The sequence below is a fragment of the Manis javanica genome, chromosome 13 (genome assembly GCF_040802235.1).
Source record: "Manis javanica isolate MJ-LG chromosome 13, MJ_LKY, whole genome shotgun sequence".
Lineage (NCBI taxonomy): Eukaryota > Metazoa > Chordata > Mammalia > Pholidota > Manidae > Manis > Manis javanica.
This window is the reverse complement of record NC_133168.1, coordinates 7,374,070-7,394,409: the sequence shown is the minus strand read 5'-3', so window position 1 is coordinate 7,394,409 and position 20,340 is coordinate 7,374,070. Positions and strand designations below refer to the sequence as shown.

General features: G+C 34.8%; 1 protein-coding gene across 4 annotated transcripts in view; it reads right to left on the bottom strand.

Moving 5' to 3' along the window:
- Positions 1-20,340, bottom strand: part of ASCC3 (activating signal cointegrator 1 complex subunit 3) — a 285,280-nt gene that overhangs the window by 91,703 nt on the left and 173,237 nt on the right. For 3 of the 4 annotated variants that reach the window (XM_073220915.1, XM_073220914.1, XM_037012231.2), the window contains 10 exons: positions 17,594-17,819; positions 15,914-16,068; positions 13,409-13,507; positions 12,273-12,441; positions 9,334-9,554; positions 7,817-7,902; positions 6,249-6,415; positions 5,992-6,137; positions 5,744-5,864; positions 3,521-3,663 (listed from right to left, as the gene is read on the bottom strand). In XM_073220915.1, coding sequence (XP_073077016.1) covers positions 3,521-3,663; positions 5,744-5,864; positions 5,992-6,137; positions 6,249-6,415; positions 7,817-7,902; positions 9,334-9,554; positions 12,273-12,441; positions 13,409-13,507; positions 15,914-16,068; positions 17,594-17,819 — 1,533 coding nt within the window. The remainder of the gene's footprint in view (positions 1-3,520; positions 3,664-5,743; positions 5,865-5,991; positions 6,138-6,248; positions 6,416-7,816; positions 7,903-9,333; positions 9,555-12,272; positions 12,442-13,408; positions 13,508-15,913; positions 16,069-17,593; positions 17,820-20,340) is intronic. The other variant, XM_073220916.1, reaches the window with a different exon arrangement.

Genomic DNA, 20,340 nt, shown 5'->3' with positions numbered 1-20,340 from the left:
GAAAATAACTGTCTCCTTTCCCTGTATCTCTAGCTCTGCTAGTGTGGAGGCTTCATATCCCAGGGAATGTAACAATTTACTTGGACAGCCACATGGTGGTCTGAGGTTCTCATGCTATGAGGGAACAAACAAAATGTGGTCATAGCGTAGTTCAGAGGACTGGGCCAGTTGCTACACAATAAGGGGGGGAATGGATGGGCCCCTCAGGAACCTTCTCACACTACTGCATCCATCAGAAAAATTGATAAAAAATGTTTAAAACCCTATATAAGCATATACAAAAAGTCCAAATAGTTTATATATACTAAGCATATATGAAAGCCCAATTTCCAATGTCTCAGAAATGTGGGTTTTGGTTACTCCACTGTTTAAAGAATCGTAATTAGCTTAGGGGCTGGTTGAAGAGGAAGTGTACAGCTGATGGATGGTAGAGAAAATAAATCACTTAATATCTGCTTAGCCCCAGTCTGTTACAGAAACAAATACTGTGGGCTCCACCCTTGCCTCTTTGCTATCTCATATACGCACTAACATACATTACACACTTGAACTAATTTCATTGTTTGTTGAATGTAGCATGTGTTGGTTGCAGATACCTTTATAATGTAGTTTACTTGCTAGAAAATAATGAGATAGGACTGCAAAAGAACAAGGGTATCTGGATGTAACCAAGAGAGCTAGGACTAAAGGAGTCAGTGATGATATTTTTCAGTTGTCTCCCTTGGGTTGGGATGAATGAACTTTGGTTATATAAGGGAGAACTGCATTATTAGGAGGAATTTTTAAAACTTTTTTGTAAAGTGTAGGTATGGAGAGAATGGCATATGAATGAGCCTGGGCAGCAAAAAGGGCTGTATGTGGTTCACCTTTGCTGTCCACAGACAGCCAGTACCTGAACATCTCCTCCTGCAACAGAGGCCAAAGAGGGGAAGATATTCCCTATTTCTGCTACAGGTAAGTGACTGAAGCTTCGGTATTCATGATTCCATCTTGGACTTGAAGCTTGAGAGAGTGATGCAAAAACCCAACAACAGTTTGAAGTTAATGGTGAACGTGGTGGCTGTCGAGGTGAGAATCCAATGCTGACATGGCAGCACATGCCCACATAGTTTTGAAGCACTGCAAGAAGTCTTTGTAATGGCAAATAAGAAAGGGAATTACTTCTGGGAGAACCTCATGCTGCAGTATGATTTCCCATCTATGATACACCTGGAAGGGTCTTTCTGCTTCCTGACACTCTGAGACTTCACTGGGTTAAGAAGATAGATGGGTAACTTTTTGCTTTTGCTAAGAAATAAAATAGAGCTCATATGCTCACTTCCCTAGTCATGTTACCTCCATCTTCTTCAGACTTCCTCTAGCTTTCTTTCCTCCCTCCCCTCTCTCCGCCTTATCTAGGGCTACTTCCCAACTTAATACCATTCTGATGCAGAATGATTTTGATGCTGCCGGGTTCCGCAGGCACTGCACCACAGCTCCCGCAGTAATGGCTCCTGTGCATCCCCTGTCCTGAACGGTCACCTGATCAACACTAGAGTCCTGCCCAGAATGCCCTTGTCCTGCCCCAGGACACCAGTCCGACACTGTGCAACGGGCAGCAACAGGAAGCGCCACCAGGCTTCTAGCAGGCTACTATGGTAAGTAACTGGTACAAAAATTAAAGTATTAAAAAGTCTTCCTATTTTAATTATGTAAGGGATTCAACAACTGAAACACCTGCTTTAAAATAGGTTTTGGTGTAATCAAATTGAGTTTGCATAGTAATCAATTGCAAACACTGTGAAATTTTTATTTTAAAGGTGATTGATTTTAGAGGCAGGAATAAAAAACAGCCTGGGTTGTCTTATTCTTGAGAAGGGCTCGATGAAACAACATATCCTAGAAACAACAATTTCTAGCTGTCCTATTTTAGCAGTGAAAATCTACAAAGAGCAGAAACTATACAAGTAAATTCTGTGGTGTCTAATTAGCCTTGATGATTTTTGTGCTCATAAAAAAACAAATAATTCTACACAATGTCTGAGCTGTTCACAGTTTCTTAGGTCTTATACATTAAGACAAAAAATAAATAGTAGAGCTGCACTATAGCTGGGAAGAGCACATGAGGTTGACATGAGGTTAATGTGAGTCACATATGTGCTAAATGCACAGCCGTGTGTGTGTGTGTGTGTGTGTGTGTGTGTGTAGGAACACTGTTTTTTTACTGTTTTTCTTCAAGCCACGAGATGAGAAATAGGAGATACAGAAGGTGAAGGGAGACAATGCAACAACTCTATTATTGATTTATCTATTTTTTTCACTGTAACTTTAGCTAGTAAAATATTTTAAAAATTGGAAAAGCATAAGAAAGGAAAATATATATAAACTATGGAGGAAAGGAGGAATATGTATATTTAGAAGTAGAAGAATCACAAAGGACCATCTTAACAGATTGTACCAGGTAATGTGTAACACCTTCTATTCATATAAAGCTACTAAGAATAAAAAGACATCCAATGAACTAGGTTTTTTTAACTTGGTAAGGTTCACACAATTCTGTAAGAAAAATGCTGTACCACAACCGATAAGAGCCCAAAGGAATGAAGAGACTAAAAAAGAATAAAAAGGAACTAGTAAACAAATACATGAAGAAAAAAAGTTCAACCACACAAGAAAAAGGCATACATTAAGACAGTAAAATAATAAGGAACATTGTATCCTATCAATACATTACAGCACACAAGGATATCGCAAAACTGTTACTCTCATATACCGCGGACAATTCTTGTATGAATGGTGATAACCTCAACTGGTATGGCCCTTTTGGACAGTAATTAGTAGTGTACATGAAAAGCTTATAAAAATGTCCATATTATTTGACCCATTAATTCTTAATTTGGAACTCTATACTGAGGAACTAATTCTAAGTAAAGAAAATCCTATAACAATACATATGCACAATATTTAATTAGAGGATAAAAATGCAGTGAAATAACCACACAATAAAATATAATTATGTAGACATAAAAAATTATAATTGCTTAAAATTTTGGTGATGGTTTTAACATTTAAAAGGTAACAGGTTTTTAGTGTATAAATACTAGTGTTTTCTACATTTTCAAAAATGGTATCATTATAGAAAATGTTTTATAAAACGCTCATTTTGCAAAATTGATTATAAGTTCCATGAGGGCAGTGAACACTCCCATATTATGAAAACTTAGTTGAATATTCAAACAGACAGAGGTGATGACTTAAAGAGAAAAATATGACAATAAATATGGATATAAAAAATATTTAGTGAAAAAATACTGGAAGAAAATTAAAATACTGATAGTGTTAAGAAGGTAGTATTAATGCATTTCCTCTTTCCTCTGTTTTTTTTCCTCCAAATTTCTGTAATGTTATACTAAACTTTCTGTATAGATTAAAACTAAACATTTAGTGTAGATTAAAACTAGGTTAAAATATAATTTCCATTATACTACAATATAAATTTATTTGACATGGATATAAAGTAAAAATAAAATATATTGCTCACCTCTCTTTCATCCATATTTAGCCACTGCTTGGGGTCCTCTTCAGTAGCTAGAAAGGCTATCAATTCCAAAGCAGTAAGACGAGTTTGACGTCTTGATGACACAAATATCAAAACAGGTTTGGCTGGAGAATGACTTCTAATTGCTGTTGAGAAGTTGGGGAAAATAAAATGGTAAGCCACTTAAAACAGAATCTGAATTTCATTAGGATAACAAACGGATACATGAAAGCTAATGCTGTAGATGGTTGAAATGAATTCTTCGCTTGATTATAAAATTTAGCATTTGTTTGAGATATGACATGGGTCTGACAGCATAACACAGAAATGACAGTAAAGGAAATGTAGCTGGCCCTATGGGAGCACACTGCTGGGGACAAGGAAGATTTAACTATGTGAATTCCCAGTTCTGTGTGAGCTGCTGAGGATGGAGGCACTTTAACCTGTGACTCCCCATCACTGGCTGCATGGGGCTCCACGTGTGCAGCTGAGTCTCCTGTTCCCGAGTGCTGTTCTGTTCACAGAAGCAATGACGTTACAGAGTTAATGGGTCCTGGGGTCTGGAGATACAGTCAGATTCTGCAGGGTTATGAGAATTCTCTATGACAAGCCACAAAAAATTGCTTTTATTTTTGCCCTGTTCCCAGTAGATGGAAAAAGTAAGAGTTGGTATCAGTAAACTAGTCAGAGTTAAGTCAGAAGAATATTTTCCCTCTATTTTTATAAAAACATGTATGTAAGCTTTCAAGTCGGAGGAGAAGAGAATGTGGAGGACAGCTCAAGTGAACACCATGCCTGAATCTACACGTGAGTGAGGGCACACGACGAGCAGACACACAGAAGAGGAGTGGCATGAAACTTGGGTACTGAGGCTGAAAAAAACCCTTAATACAGCCGCATAAATCATTTGACCTAAGTCGAAGTGAGGTTTCTTTGTTATACATGGGCTCCAAAATGCTGGTAAGTAGTGCAAATAGAACTTATGTGTACACAGGTCTCTCAAAATAGTCAGAGAAATGTAAAATTTTATATAAAAAAGTTCAACCTCCTTATAATTTCTGGTTTGAAATGTGAATTACAGAACTTCTTTTTATGGGCTAAGAAGCCAGGTTTATAATGGCAGTGGTGACATGACCTTGATGATATTTATACCCTAAGAATGAGAAATAAAGCTATCATAAAACCATATTTCTTAACTCGAAGAAATATAGGGATCCATGACATGTATAATAAATAGTTTATAAGGATAGCTATTGTACTGACACCATGTCTTACGGAAGCATAAGTATTTCAGTTATTTACTATTGATTTACATAACACAAAATACTTTATTTCATTCATTAGTATGCAATCAGCCATTCCTTAAACAGATATAAACAGTCTCAACAATACACACTATGAAAAACAAACTCATTTATCTTACTGTTCCTTCATAGTATATCACAATATTATAGAATATAAAGAGTATGCTTTGATAAATCATATTAGAGGTACAATGTTTAAAATATACATATTAGTACAATATGGGTATAATTTGTACACATAATCATGAATGAATCTGTCTCTTTTTTAAACCTCAACATGTAATGGATTTTTGCTGCTGCAAGAACAGGTGTGGCTGAACAGCTCACTGCAGATTTATTGTTCATTAGTGATTTTGTGCAATGCTTCTGTGGAGGTGTAAATAATCTGAACTGCCAAGACTGGTCTCTAGCTCACAATCAATACTTTGCTTCTGTCATAAGGCTAATTACAGCAGCTAAAAAGTCACCTCGCAACTGTCACCTCACAATCAAGCACAGTTCACATTAGAGAATTTATTTTGGAGGTTATTTTTAATTGATATAATAAATATTCCTTATGCAGCCTACACAAAACATGTTTCAATAAAATAGGGAGCGTTTTTACTTGCAGTTTCTACTTATCATTTGTTCAAGCATCTACCACAGAAAATAGCTTAACAGATTAAATTTATAAATGATTTGAATACTTTTTAAAATTACATATATTTACTCTATTAAAAGGACACTATCATCTATGAAATTTCTTTAATTTTCAATAGTTAATTACCATATATCTATATTCCTTAACAGTTGAGGTAGTTTCAGATTTTGGCACAAGTTGGAACAGAAGCGCACTGTGAAAGAAACCCAAATTATTTAGAATGACCTTAAAAGGCTACCATACAAAACAGTTGCTATTTCACTCCAAGAATCTGAAGCTTACCTTGAAATGTAGGCTTATTCATACTGGCCATACGAGGACAGTAATGCTGGCCTGGGAAGCCCTGAATGTGAACTTCCAGGGGAACTGGACGTACTGATGGTCGGAAGTTGAACAAGCCCATCTACAGGAAGAATGAGACAGAAACCATTTTCCACTTTTATATTTAGGTTTATAATGTAATAATGCCTCCTTAATACAGTCTCCTGAGCCACACTGCTAAATGCCTCGTTTATCAATCTTCCACATACCTGACGAATGTTGAGCCAGTCTGCAAGGTCTCTGGCATTAGCTAACGCAGTAGACAGTCCAACTATTCTAACAGGCTTTTCTGTGTGAGATGAGATGAAATTTGTGCGAGATACAATGACTTCTAGAACAGGGCCTCTTTCCTCCCCTAGGAAATATGAATAATGCATGTTAATCATTTCCCAAGACCTGATGCTGGCTGCTTGTGGGTACAAGAGTCCAGGTTTGTAGACCTGGTTTCCGATACAGTGGTACCCACCAAGCAGATGTATCTCGTCTATGATGAGAATAGTGACTTGCTTTACATAGTTCCTATTTTGCCAGCTTCTGCTGACTCCATCCCACTTCTCTGGTGTGGTGACAATAAGGTCAGCCTTGGCAATGGATTTCATATCGGGAGTCACATCCCCTGTTAGTTCAATAACCCTGGAGGGGAATAAAAATGATCCTTTTAACTTGTCAGGTAACATATGACCTTGGGAAGTCAAAACAATATCTTTCAAAATAACATTTTATAAGGATTAAAACTACATTATCTCCCTTTGATTTCTGACACTTTCTGAGTTGAGTCCAAAATGCATGCTTCTTAAGAATCTAAGAATCTATTCCTAAAAATGAAGAAGGTATAAATTCACATTACTGACAATCTAACTTTCATGCAGATACACAAAGGTGTCAAACTTTGCTTTGATTATTTTTACAAAGTCTCTGCCCTTCATGATTTCAGAGTTGAACTCACAGCTCGGTCTCTGTAAATTGGAATGAACACCTTTCTAACGAAGGAAAGTGTTAACTTATTAAGACAAATAGAGGCATTCATTAAGAATATGATTATGTGAAAGCTTCATTTCTTAATTGAAACTTTCTATAGATATTATAGGTAAATTCAAACATATTAGGACATAAACAAGATAAACTGGGACAAATATATGCCACTTCAGTCGGAGGAGGTCCCAGTTTTACAGTGAGAAAGAGGGAAATGTGAAGGCCAACCCCAAATTTAAAGTAATCACCAAATAATTTTTACAACTGTTTTAACTCTGGTAAAATTAAAAAGGCAAGATTAGTTCCTCCAAGTATAGTATTCCCAAAGCTTTTATTTTTGCTCATTTAAAATTTTTACACTGTATTTATTATTTTGAATATGTAACACATTCATTTGGTCAAAGAATATATAATGAAGACACTCTGTTATAGATCACCCAGTTCTCATTCTGAAGCAACCATGTACTTATATTCTTCGCCATTTTTTTAAAAACAAAATATAATACTTTCCTTAAAATTTTTTTTCACAGTATCTCTCAAGATTGTTCCTTCAGTACATAAAGAGCTTATTCTTTACAGGGTGATACAACATTTTTCATTGTGTGAATGTACCACAACTTATTTAGTGAGTCTTTATTGGACACTCAAGTCACCTGCAATCTTGCTGTTAAAAACAATATTACAATGAATAACCTCGTGCAATTTTTAAGTTTTTTTTTAGAAGTCATGTTCTTTAATCAATTTCCATTTTTGGTAAATTAGTTTTGGTACATGCAAAATGCCTCCTAAGTAGTTTTTGGAAGTTACTCTGAATGATATAAAAGAGTAACTTATTTTTCTTTTGATTTAGAATTTAAAAATTTTGAGGAAACTATCTTGCCAAATACAAGTATTCATTTTAAGTAATTTAATATTGGTGAAATTTTATCAGTAACAACAATACCTTCAAATAAACCATGATGTAAGTCATTGTAAAAACATTCAACAGTTTTATGCAAATCTTTTGTTGGTCCTTTTAGATTATCCAAAGTATATCTTCTGACACAGTAATAACTTACTTACTTTTTACCAAGTTTTTCTTCTATTCTAACTTTCCAATCATCCATTCTTTCACGTACTAGGGCTTTTAAGGGTGCAATATAAACTGCCTAAAGGGAGGGGGAACAAAAAGATCCCATGAAAGTAGTGATATCAATTTCAAATAAAGGTAAACTCCATAAAATTTTATCAAAATATGACAATGTAGCTTAAAACATATCTTTTAAAAAAGGAAGATGAAAAAGCTATTAACTGAGTACTCAAACTACATTTATCCAAAGGAAAACAGGAGTATAATACATCATAAAAATACTGACATAGAAAACTTGAAATATGTTTTTAAAAGCACTGGGGATATTTTCTTTACAGGTATTTTTCTATATACTTCTAAAGAGGTATATCCTTTTATATAAGCATTATATAAAGTTTATTCTTTCATAAACATGCAATTATCTTCTAACATAATATGCAAAAATAGAAGAAATTATGAGACAATAGAGAAAATTAAGTAATTAAATAGAGAAAATTAGGGTTCTGATTTAAAATAGAAGTGTTTCATGGAACTATGACCAAGAGTTATCTGAGTTGTAACTCTGTCACAAAAGAAGTTACTAATTTTGAAGTTCTGAAGAGAAATAATCTGGTTGTTTATATTTTAATGCAGATTTTATGGACGATGCATCATACATTCTAGCTGTTTTATCTTTTTTTTAAAACAACTGGCCTTTACCAACCCAAACTTACATACAAGTTATTCACTGAAAATAAATTCTTCCCTTTATAAAATGTCTCAAATTTAGAGTAGAGCTCGACTGTTGTACTGACATGTCTCCTAGAGGATCAGTTACCACGTAAGAGACTGAGAAATCCAAAGCGAAGCAGGGAAGAAAGAGTCAGATTGGGAATCACTGAAAACGTTTACTTAAAACATCCCTAAAATCACAAATGATGAGGAAAATAGCACACAATTCCAGTTATAAAATACAAATTAGCTTTTTAAAAGATATTTCTGTAACATTTCAAGGAAGCATAAAATCAATACTTATTTGACTTGCCATGTTATTTGAATATTAGCTAATGGCCATCTGAGAAAATATGGGATAAAAGCTGCCTGTTTTGCTGCATATAATCAAACTGTACCGCTCAAGTATAAGGATTTCCTTCACAGTCAAACGAGTTGATTACGAATCACTATGTATCTTATTAGTAAGGCTATAAGTTTGGTATCTTACAATGAAATTGCCTATGAGTTGTAGGTATCTTACAATGAGGAAATGATATGTAAGTACTAACATGTACATTAGAAATCTGACTAGAGGATGACAAAGTTTAAAGTGAATTTTCTTGTGGCCAGTCATTCCAATACTAATCTGCACCCTCTGAGACCCCCTCCCACACTATGCCCCCCTCATCCCGGTAAATTCACTAAGAAAATTAACTAAATCTACTCACTGAATCTTTCTAGTTTATTCAGAACTGGCTAGTTTACAGATTAGGAACTACCTTTCTTAACTGAATGTATGTGATTCTTTCAAACAGACCTTTGAAGTAGGGTACTTGTTGAAGACTCTGAAAATGGCTAGTTCAGCTGCGACAGTCTTTCCCGACCCAGTGGGTGCTCCGAGGAGGACATTAGAGTCAGTGTGATACAGCGTATGAAATATTTGTGTCTGCACAGGGTTGAAGTGACTGAAGTTGTACAGTGCTTCATATGCTTCACATCCCAAAGCAGTGATGGGTAAAGGCTGAAGATCCAGTAATTCTGAAAAGAGGCAACAGGTACTGCCACACAATGACTGGACAACATGCACAACACCGAATACTGTCTCTTAGGAATCAGCTACAACAATCCTTAAATCTTTAGTGGGGAAAAAAAGGCTTGACATAGATTCTTATATACTTGTTACATCTTTACATCTTTTTCCCCCCTGTTACCACATTTATAATTTTCAAGTATTGGACACTTGTCTGGGGGATTTCCTCAGAGGTCAACCATGATGCTAAATATATCTTTCTTTTTCAATCAGGAAAGTAATTTGAATGACAGGTGTTATGAAAATAGGCATGTTTTGGAAGAAAACTGTATCTATCCCAATTTATAAAATAAGGAAAACCATTTGAAAACTTTCGTACTACAGTGGTTACTAATAACAAATTAATTTTGATCTGTTAGTCAATTAGCCAAACCAGAGTGGCTCAGTGAACTCTTGCACTGGTCAATATAAACTGAAATGAATTTAAACTATTTCCAGGAAGAAACTTAAGTGGGAGCTTTAAGTCAGAGCATGACTGGGTAAATAAGAACTGAACTGAGAAAACACTCTGAAACTAGATTTACTTGTATCTCATTATGTAGACTAGAGATCTAAGAGATTTGAAAATTAAAATGATTTGGGGAAATAAAGTTACACTTACACAGCCCTTAAACTTGATAGACACTGCATTTTTCCACAATCTGAGAGTATCCATTAGAATATCAGAGGCACCTTTACTCTCAGGATTATTTCATAGAGGATGACTCTACTTATTTACAGTTTGGAAGGAAAAAAAGAATAAGGGGACATGGTGGTCTGTATCCTGAGTGAGATCTTCATAAAACAGTTTCAAAATGGAAGGTACAGAGAATCTCTTCTAAAAAAATATACTTAAAAGTAAAAAGCTATTTAAAAAAATATTTTCCTTCCTCTACAGCTCCCACTATTGTATAGGTAATTGAGAGGAAAAGGCCTATTTTCTTTACCAGATTATGAGCAGATAAATTCCATACCACTGAAGATCAAGAAGGGGGGAAGTGCTAACAGCAATGCTAAACAAAGAACAGACATTCTTAATAAAGACTAGAAATAGACATTTTGGTATTTATTGACAATGCTAAACTCAGATGCTTAACTTCTGTGAAAGATGAAGATTTTTCTGGATTGATTTGGGTTCAATGTGTGAGTGTGTGTGTGTACACATACAGGTTTAGCCAGGAGTCACTGAGGTTCCATCATGCACTTCTAATTATCAATTGAGATGTCATGGCAGTGCATTTATTGCTTCATAAAATGTGGTCATAAATCAGCTAATTATATAAATAGGATGATATGTGCTTGACCCTTCAATAGAGAAGCCATTAAATGGGTATTAAAATATGTTACTGCGTGTTAAAATCAAGGTATTAAGAGCCCTAGTAGTTGTTTGTAGCATGTATTTAAATTAAAGCACCAAATATTTTATGTATTTTGAGGTTCTAGGTATCACATATAACAGTATTTGATAAAAGAAAATCAGAAAGGTCCTCTTCAATCAGTATATCAGTAGATACTGCAAACTCTTTATTTTTCTGTGTTGACAAACTTTTTAGTTCTGCTCTGTCAAGTTATCAAAATGGTATTAAGCTGTAAAGTATCTTGCCTTAAGATCTGCTAAGATACTGAACAAGATACACACTAGGCAAAGATTAAAGTCACATTAATGTCTTCTTTCATTTTCTAAAGGATTATCAAATAATGTGTTCATCAAGGGTAGTAAGAACTGATATTTCATAAAAAAAAAACAAGTTTGCCTTTGGAAGAATCATATGGAAAAGATCAACTGACTTTCATTTTTCTTTAAAGTAAATTAAGGGTCTCTTGAACTCAATACTCATTAATTATGAATTCTCATTGAGAAGAAATAAACTTAATATACTGATTAACAGATTAGTCCCAGAATATTTTTGAAAGAGAGTATGGGGCACATAAAAGTATCAATGTACAGTTATTCATGAAATTTTGTTTCTTTAACAAGTCAAAAGAGAAAGGTAGTCAATCATGTCATGAAAATCTAAAATGGGTTTTTGTCAGGGATGACAATGAAAAACACGGTTATAGGATATTGCAGATTACCAATATCCTTTTTTTTTAATTTTTATTTTTTGTGTTTATATGACACAAACCGACTTGAGACACACATGAATCCTTTCTGTAGTGGTATTATAACCCGACTCCTTTGTATTAGCACATTTTTGGTGTAGAAGCATACTAAATGGAGGAAAGACAATTCACTTTAATTAATTTAACATACTAGAAATAAGTTTAAGTTAGTAGTAATAAATGCAAGGAAAAGAGGAACTCTCACAAGTTTCACAGAGAACACAGATAAAAGACAAGTGTTTCAAAGAAATGGAAGGAAGGAGATAGGGAGAAATTATGATTACATGTACAACTGGAGACAGAGGCAGAGCAATAAAGAAATAAGGCATCCCATGCTTGTTAAAACTATTAGAATTGAACTAGGGTTACTTTAATGTTTTTGGAACTCTAAAATTAAGGTCCACCATTAAGTTCTACAAAATGTATACACAGATTTGGTTTTAAAGTTTCTCTGCAAACTATATTGATTAATAAGTTGGATTTTGATTCAGATTTAGACAATTTTAAAGCATGGACACTTTTCAACATTAGGTAAAGCAAAAATTTTGGAAAATAAATTATCAAGTTACTATTCAATACGTTACCTGTATGGGGAGGATGTCTCTCTGGTAGAATCAGATGTTGGAAGTTGATGATACAAACGGCCTCAGCTCCTAACCATCGATCGGACACTGCTCGGATGTAGTACTGGGAAGGCAAAGGCTCAAAGATAGGGATTGTAAATACCAGCAGCTGAGCTTCTTTACTAATGACCTAATATGAGATAAAGTCTAAAATAAATATAGACATTCTAATAACATATCATAAAGGCCTTTAATCTATTTTTAAGACAATGGTATCTATAGCAAGATACTAAAGACAAAAATAAAGGAAATATCAGATTTCTAGTTGAGATATTCAGGTACTTCAGAAGTCTCTACTAAGGATACCTGATACTGAAGAAGGGAAAATCTATACTAAGTTTACGTTATTTATATATGCATATCATTATGTATTAACAGGTCACCAATTGGACTCATTATCAGAATTCCCCAAATGTCATTCATTCAATGAACGGTTTACTTAACTTACGATCTTTACCAAATTATTTACATAATGTTTTTCTTTAAATTCTATCACTACTTTAAGTAGAATAACAGAACACCTGGCATAAATGAAGGTAATGATGAAGACAAAACATTGCTATGAAATTCTACTGCTTGTTCACCCTAGGATCACAGTTCGAAGTTTGCTTTCTCTTCGATACAAAGCAACTAATGAGTGAAGTATCCATTTAAGGCCATGCTGGCATCAAACGGAGTCTTTCTCTTAGGATTCACAGATAACCTCAAAAGGAATGCCCTTTTCCAATGTGGTTCAATACTCTTTAATACTCTGTTCATGTAACGACTAAAGTCATTATTATTATTTATTGAATTTAATTCATTTTTTATATTACTTATCACACCCATCTGACATCTTCCACTCCTCTGGGGGCCATGCCTTAAACCAGGTAAAGATGATAGCTTGCTTGCTTTAACTGAGACCACAGTGAATAAATGAATACCATACATTCTATCACTGTTTTCTTTTAAAACCAAACAGAAACATAAAATATAATAAATGAAGTTTTAATGGCACTTTGAAATTATAAAGAAATAGGTAAAACCAGAAATTATTTAGTTTACATTTTCTTCTTTGTGATAGCGACGTAATGATGGAGCCACCCATGCATATTTACCTGTTTCTTTAGAGCTAGAAAATACTCTGAATGATAAATATGGTCATTTGTAGGATCTTCTACCCAAATCCACCAGGGTTCTCCTACTGTCCCATGGACCTAGAAGAAAAAGAATATTCCAATACTATGCATATTATAACTCAAGTAAAGGATACTGTTGTTTGCATACCCAGCACCTATTCCTTTCTCTCTTTTAAACAGCTTTACTGATATAATTTATATTAAAAAGTTTACTCATTTAAAGTATACAGTTCAAAGGCTTTGATATATTTAAAAAGTTGTGTGACCATCTCTATAATCTAATTGTAGAACATTTTCATTACCCTAAAGAGAAACCTTGTACTCATTTTCAGTTAGTACCTATTTCCCCCCATTCTCTCCCCCTCCAACCCTTAACAACCATGGTCTACATTCTTTCTCTACAGATCTACCTATTTTAGGCATTTCATATACATGAAATCATATGACACGTGGTCTTTTGCTTCTGGCTTCTTTTCCCTGCCATAAAGTTTTCAAGGGCCATTCATGCTGTAGCGTCTATTAGTACTTCCTTCCTTTTCATTGACAAATAGTATTCCATTGGATAGACATATATTTTGGGTATCCATCCCTCTTCCTCTTTCTTCCTCTTTCTTTCCCTGCTCATAAAGCTCAGTCTTAGTCATTATTCAGTATTCCTCTCTTTCATGCAACTCTGGAGGAGGTGATTCCATCTCCTGAGATGATTTTGGTCAGCATCAGCCAATCAACTTAACAGGATTCTCCCTTAGAACAGCCTGTGGTTAAGAGATAGGCACATGCCCACTACTGGCCTAATTGGACTGAAGGAAAGGTCTTACGGTCCATGCTGCGGGCTGGTGAAGGAGGTGTGTCTCCCTTTCTCTGTTACATGTGAACAGTAAAGCATGGAAACTGTTGGGGCATCTCCAACAGTGTCAGAAGAGCAAAAAGATGGAAAGATCCTGGACCCTAAGGGATGTCATTAAGCAGAAAACGCATCCATCTTAGAGCCTATTCTACCTGTAGACCTTTTACTGTGGAGAATAATGTATTTTCTTGCTTAAGTCAGTTTGAGGTAAGCCAGGTTTTCTGTTCTTCTGGTCAACAGCATTCTAACTAACAGGGTTAACTATAAAAACAATTATGTGCTGAATTCTACCTTAATGAATTAAGTTGTGGTGGATTTATGATGAGTAGTGACAGAAGAGACAGTGTGAAAAAAAATGAAACTTTTATGCATTTCAAAAACACTCTATGAAATATAAAACTTGAAATATGAGTTTACAGCTAACTATAATTTTATACTTTAAAGTTTTATATTAACAGAAATATTAAATGTAATTTTATATCATCTAGTCCTTACATAAATTCTCTGATTAAGGTAATTATTATTTTTATATATGTTTACAGATGAGGAAACTGAAGGAATTTATGGTTAGGACAGTTTAAGACCAATGGTAGATTTAGGTTACAAAGGACTATAGCTGAGCAATTTTCAAGTACATTGTTGAGCAAAAGGCATCAAAATTCACATTAAATACGTACTAATGTCAGGAAATGCATACGATATTTACTTAAACTTAACTAGAGCCTTATAATAACCATGTAAAGTAGGCATTATCACACTGCAATTATTGATTTAGTTGTCATCCCCCAACGGCTTCTGGAAAGAAAGGACTGAGACTTCCTTGACTTGTGTCTGCCGTCTCTTCTCTACTGTGCTCTCTGCACAGCCACCGGTGCAAAGACAGACCTTAAATAATGCTGATTCACTGAGGACCCAGAGTGGATCTTCACCTATACATAGTAACATCCAAGGTTTGGAAGGAAGAATAGAGGAAGGCGCAAAAACAAACAGGAATGTGATGGGAGCCGAGGGTGTGTATCTGCAAGGACAATGTAGAGCGCTGACTGTTCAGAGAAAAAAACAGCAAAGACAAAGCCATTTATCAAGGTGGCCAGTTGGTTCCTGGTGGTCGCTGAGGAGGTAGTCTCAGGAGAGAAACAAGGGACAGCAGGAAAATGCACAGTACTCTTTCTACAAGTCTTATGGTAGAAAAAAGAAAATGATACAGACACATCATGATTTAAAAAGGCTCTTTCAGCATGGAGAACCTCGAATTTTTAGTAGGCTAAAATAACAGAGTAAGTAGAGCTGACAAAAATGAAGATAATGTGGAGAAGAGAGAATATAGTAAAAAAAATAAATGAAGTTGATAGAATTAAGCAAAGTCCCTACGTAGTTGAATCCACCAAACCACTGGTCATTGTTGACGTTTTAGGTCTCCTAGGATGTTCTCAAGAGGTCTTACTGGTTGACGTATTAATGTATTGTACCACACATGTCTCTTGAGGATAAGTGTAATTATTACCGTAATGCTCTTAATGAATCTTCAATACAGACTCTTTTTAGAGGACTTTCTATATGCCTTGAGGACGGATGTAAAGAGGGGGAGTCAGCCCTACAGTACAAACATTTTTGCGTGACATTGATTCCACTGCTACCTGATCGTTCCAAGTGAAATCAGGACAGATGCTGAGTGTCACTCGGAGGACAGTCCGTGTGATGGGCTGAATGGATGCTTCCATTGTAACAGAAGGAATCTGATGAACACACTGTTTGACCTTGAGTCCGATATTCACATGATGGAGCATATGACCTGTAAGGAAAGCATCACATAGAGGAAAAGTGTCTAGACAGAAAAAAGCAAAACAATCTGACTTGTAAATGGGATTCCAGAGAAGGTGATTTTATTGCTTGTCTTATGATTTGCTATGTAGAATAGTTGACATTCTTGACCTGGCATGTTTGAATATTTTGTAATAATTAACTTGAATTAGCAATTCATAGCTCTGCAAACCAGTACCAAGTTTTCTTCAGCTATTAATAGCGTTCTTAAAATTACTGAGACTTGATAGTGTTTAAGCTACTAAAAACAGTCTCACTTTTCTCCTAGTTGGTTTATAACACGTTATAGAAATATTTAGTATTTTGTGAAAACAGCCATTAATTTAGGCAAGGTCTATTTCAGAACTCGATAGATAGGAATTGCTTCAGTATTCAAATACAACTTACCCATCCACAACGATTTCCAGAAAAAAATAAATACATAAAATATGGTCAATCTAGTATAAAATTAACCACTTAAACATATTTTCATTAATGATCAAGCTCTGAGACACAGATGTGTATGGGACTGCCAGGGTACGGGTGGGGGTCACAAACAGATGTGCTATCAACATTTTCCTACTCTAGTCTCAGCAACTAAGTAGAAATAGGTATTTTATATTATAAATATTTCTTATATGTCTTGGCATTATAATTTTTTAAGGCACATCTATGAATAAATCAAAATGTTTTATGTCCACCCAAATTTGAAATTAAAGTGATCTTCACTATTTTATAAAACACTTATGTTTACCCCAATGCAAATATTCACCTTTCCTAGTTAATATCCTCAATTTCTCTCTATTTTTATTGATACTTCCCTTCTTTTTTTCTCTCAGAAGTATTCTTCCTACACAAGCGAGACAACTATCCCAGCCTCTCCTCGCATCGTCGGGCCTCTGCCGGCAGTAAAGCCTCCCTCTTTGTTCTCTTCAGCCTGACTCCCTCCCATCCAGTGCAGTGTCCGTCCTACTCAGAATCTGAAGCATTACCTAACCATGCATTATATGTTGGCCCAATAATGTTAAGGTACATGGACATGTATGGAGGAATAATTTTCCAAATGCTGTTTGTATACTGATACCAGTGGGTTTACAGACATATGTGTGTGTAATGATGAAGCTTATTTAAAAACTCTAACAAATGTACAGGTTAAAGTTGACATAATTTTTTGCTGCATTTTCCTGATACTCCTAAAAAAAGACTTTGAAATGAACTAAATCTTAATAATAAACCACACTGACTGATCTCATGACTTACAGCTAAGAATCTATCTGTATAAACTCAACTAACAATCTTAAGTAACTGACAATCTAAACTCCATTTTAACTGCTGATTCTTTCAAGTAACTTTGTAAATTTGGAGGGACTTCTGCTTGATTTAGATAAGAGAAAAAGAAATTTCATGTGAATGGTAAAAATTTATCTTCAGTAACGTGAAAATTCACAATTCTTTTACATCTAATGAAATCTTTTCTTTGCACAGAACAATAGATTAAAACAGTCTTGCTTCCTTACCTATTTCATCTTTCCTCATGTCCTTCAGTTTATCCACAGTGAGATTTTTTTCTTCTAATCTTGTTAGAATATGTGGCGGTAAGACTGAAAATTGTCTCAAAGGGCTAGCCCAACCCCAAAGCCTCTTGTCAATGACTTTACTAAGATTCAGGAGCCTGTAGGTCATAGCAGGCCAACGCTTTCTCAGAGCAATTTCAAAAAGAGCACGGACAATTCTAGCTGCATTCTGAAGAATAAAATGGGGGATTGGTGGTTAGGTCCATTATACTTTTAAACTTGTCAATAAATTCACTATTCAAAACTCAGTTGCAAAAGAACTATGTCAAGCAGCATCTTCTAATTGGGGGCAACATCTATTCTCATATAACCTTAGTTATCTTATTATTTTTACATGAGAAAAATCACATCCTTTCTGGGAAGATGTTATCCTTTCTACCTTCCCAGAAAGTAGCTTTATTTCCCAGTTCTTGGAAAGATCCGTCCCACACCCCCTAGGCAGGAATGAGGGAGAAGTGACACAAAGCATGTGAAGTTATTTAGGAGGCTGGTGAGGCTCAGACACAGCCAAGGGCACCCTTGGGTTTATGGCAGAATGATTACATTTATAAGGTGATATGCAGAAATCAGGAAGATCCTGGGGTCCAGTCAGAGAGGAAACTTGGTGAGGGAAGGGTGACAAGGCCACTGATGAGTGCGGCCACCCAGGCTCACGGCTCCTTCTCAACCAAGCAGCATGTTGTTTACATATATCAGCTCATTTAATCTTTGTAACAACTACATTTTGATTGGTCTTGATAATATGATTTTATAGGTGAAGATATGAGCTTGGTGAGTTTATCTGACCCAGGTCACACAGGTGGTTGATGTTTGAGCATCTATTCAACTGACAACTCCAGTTGTCTAAACAACTCCAGTATTAACTCCAAGATTCTAAACTCAATGATCTGGGAAAACTTCATTAATAGACATATTAAAAGCTACAACCGAAGCCTTTCGTCACATCTCTACAGTTAGTTTCCCTTTTTGTTTCGCCTCCTTCCCTCTACCATTAACTTTGCAAACAGATGATCAAAAATGATGATGACGATTAGGGCTTTGGTTTTACATTTTATGTAAAATGTGCATTTGTCTCTTGACAAACTGAACAACTTTGTTTCACTAGTAAAAATCTAAGAATGATATTCATTTAAAAGTATGAATGCAGTTCTGATGCCCATTAAAAATGACAATATGGCTCTTATTAGGCCCAGGGAATGATTAATGAAATGAATATTTTGATTATTGCATCTATCACATAGGTCTTCCTACATCATTCCCAGTTGTTTTTGTAAAAAACTGCAAGGCTAATTTTCCCAACTGTGTTTGAGAATATGCTATTTTTAAATTTCAGAACTTAAGAGTTGTTCCCTAAAAGCTGAAAGAAGCAGAAGGGGAATTCCCACAGGACAAGGTACAGACAAGGCATTTTAATCTGGAATGATATAAACTAGGTGGGAAAAATGATTGAAGTCTCTAATGTGTACAATTTAAATAAGCTAAATATAGGCTTCTTTATAAAATCATAGGATACTTGAGCTAAGGATTTACCTTAGCTGAGAGAATTAAGTTTCATGAAGACAGAAGGAAATGCGCCTCTTCACAGAGCTGAGAGAGTGCTTATGGAGCTACTGGTGGCTAAAGCCTATCATATAAAGTAACTCAACAGAAATTTATTTAATGCATCCAAAGATGATAAATGTGTCACAGCTATTTTAAGAAAAAACAGGGATGCGTTGAGATACATCCTTAATCTTTTGAGACTTATTTTCTGGGCACCAATCATGAAGATACCATGAGTTTTATTATAAAGCAATTCTTGTATCAGTCTCTGGTAATATCTGCATAATCTTGAACCAAGTAGAAATGTGGTCATATTATTCATAAAGAACACAGGAAAGCTTTACCTTTTAGCTAAATTATTAACTGTTTCAATATAAAATCATCAGAAAATATAAAAAAATATAAAATGTTTTTCAGAAAAACATAAAAGTTAAAAACAATGGCTTCTATAGAAGCTATTAGGGTTTAGAGAATATAATTTTCTATGGCAGAAACATACGTTGTTCCAGGATGAAAAAAAAATGTTTTCATCACATCCACATTTACTTTATATAATATACGAAGTCATTACCTGGTTCCTTGGTCACTCTGATTAAATTACCACATCCACTGAAATTGTTTACCAATATATCTTGGTTCATGTTTGTATTTTATGTTCAGAGCTTTTTCAAAGCACCCCTGAGTGCTCATGGCTGTTCATAATAATATATTTAACACAAACATACTTTTTCTATATTGCCTTTGAACAAAATTACAAACATAAGATACTTAGAATAGTTTCTGTATTGAATATAAGATTACGTTTTTATTTCTCCTTAGCCTTAAGGAGGCATTGCTCAATAAAAAAATAATGGAAAAAGTGTTCTTGATAAGTAAGGAATATCTTTTTAAAACATATGTTTGGAAGGGAAAGCTCTAATATGAAAAGTAAATACTGAAAGTATGCAAACAAACAAATAAATAAATAGGAAATAATCCACTTTACTTCCCATGGGAGCTTGAATATAAAAACATAAATATTACATCATTTTATACTATGATATTTTAAAAGACATACTGAATTGTACTGTACTGAACTGTAATTTAGAGAATAATTTTATTTTAGTTCTCAATTTTTAAGTATCAATAGTAGGGAAAAAAGACTACTT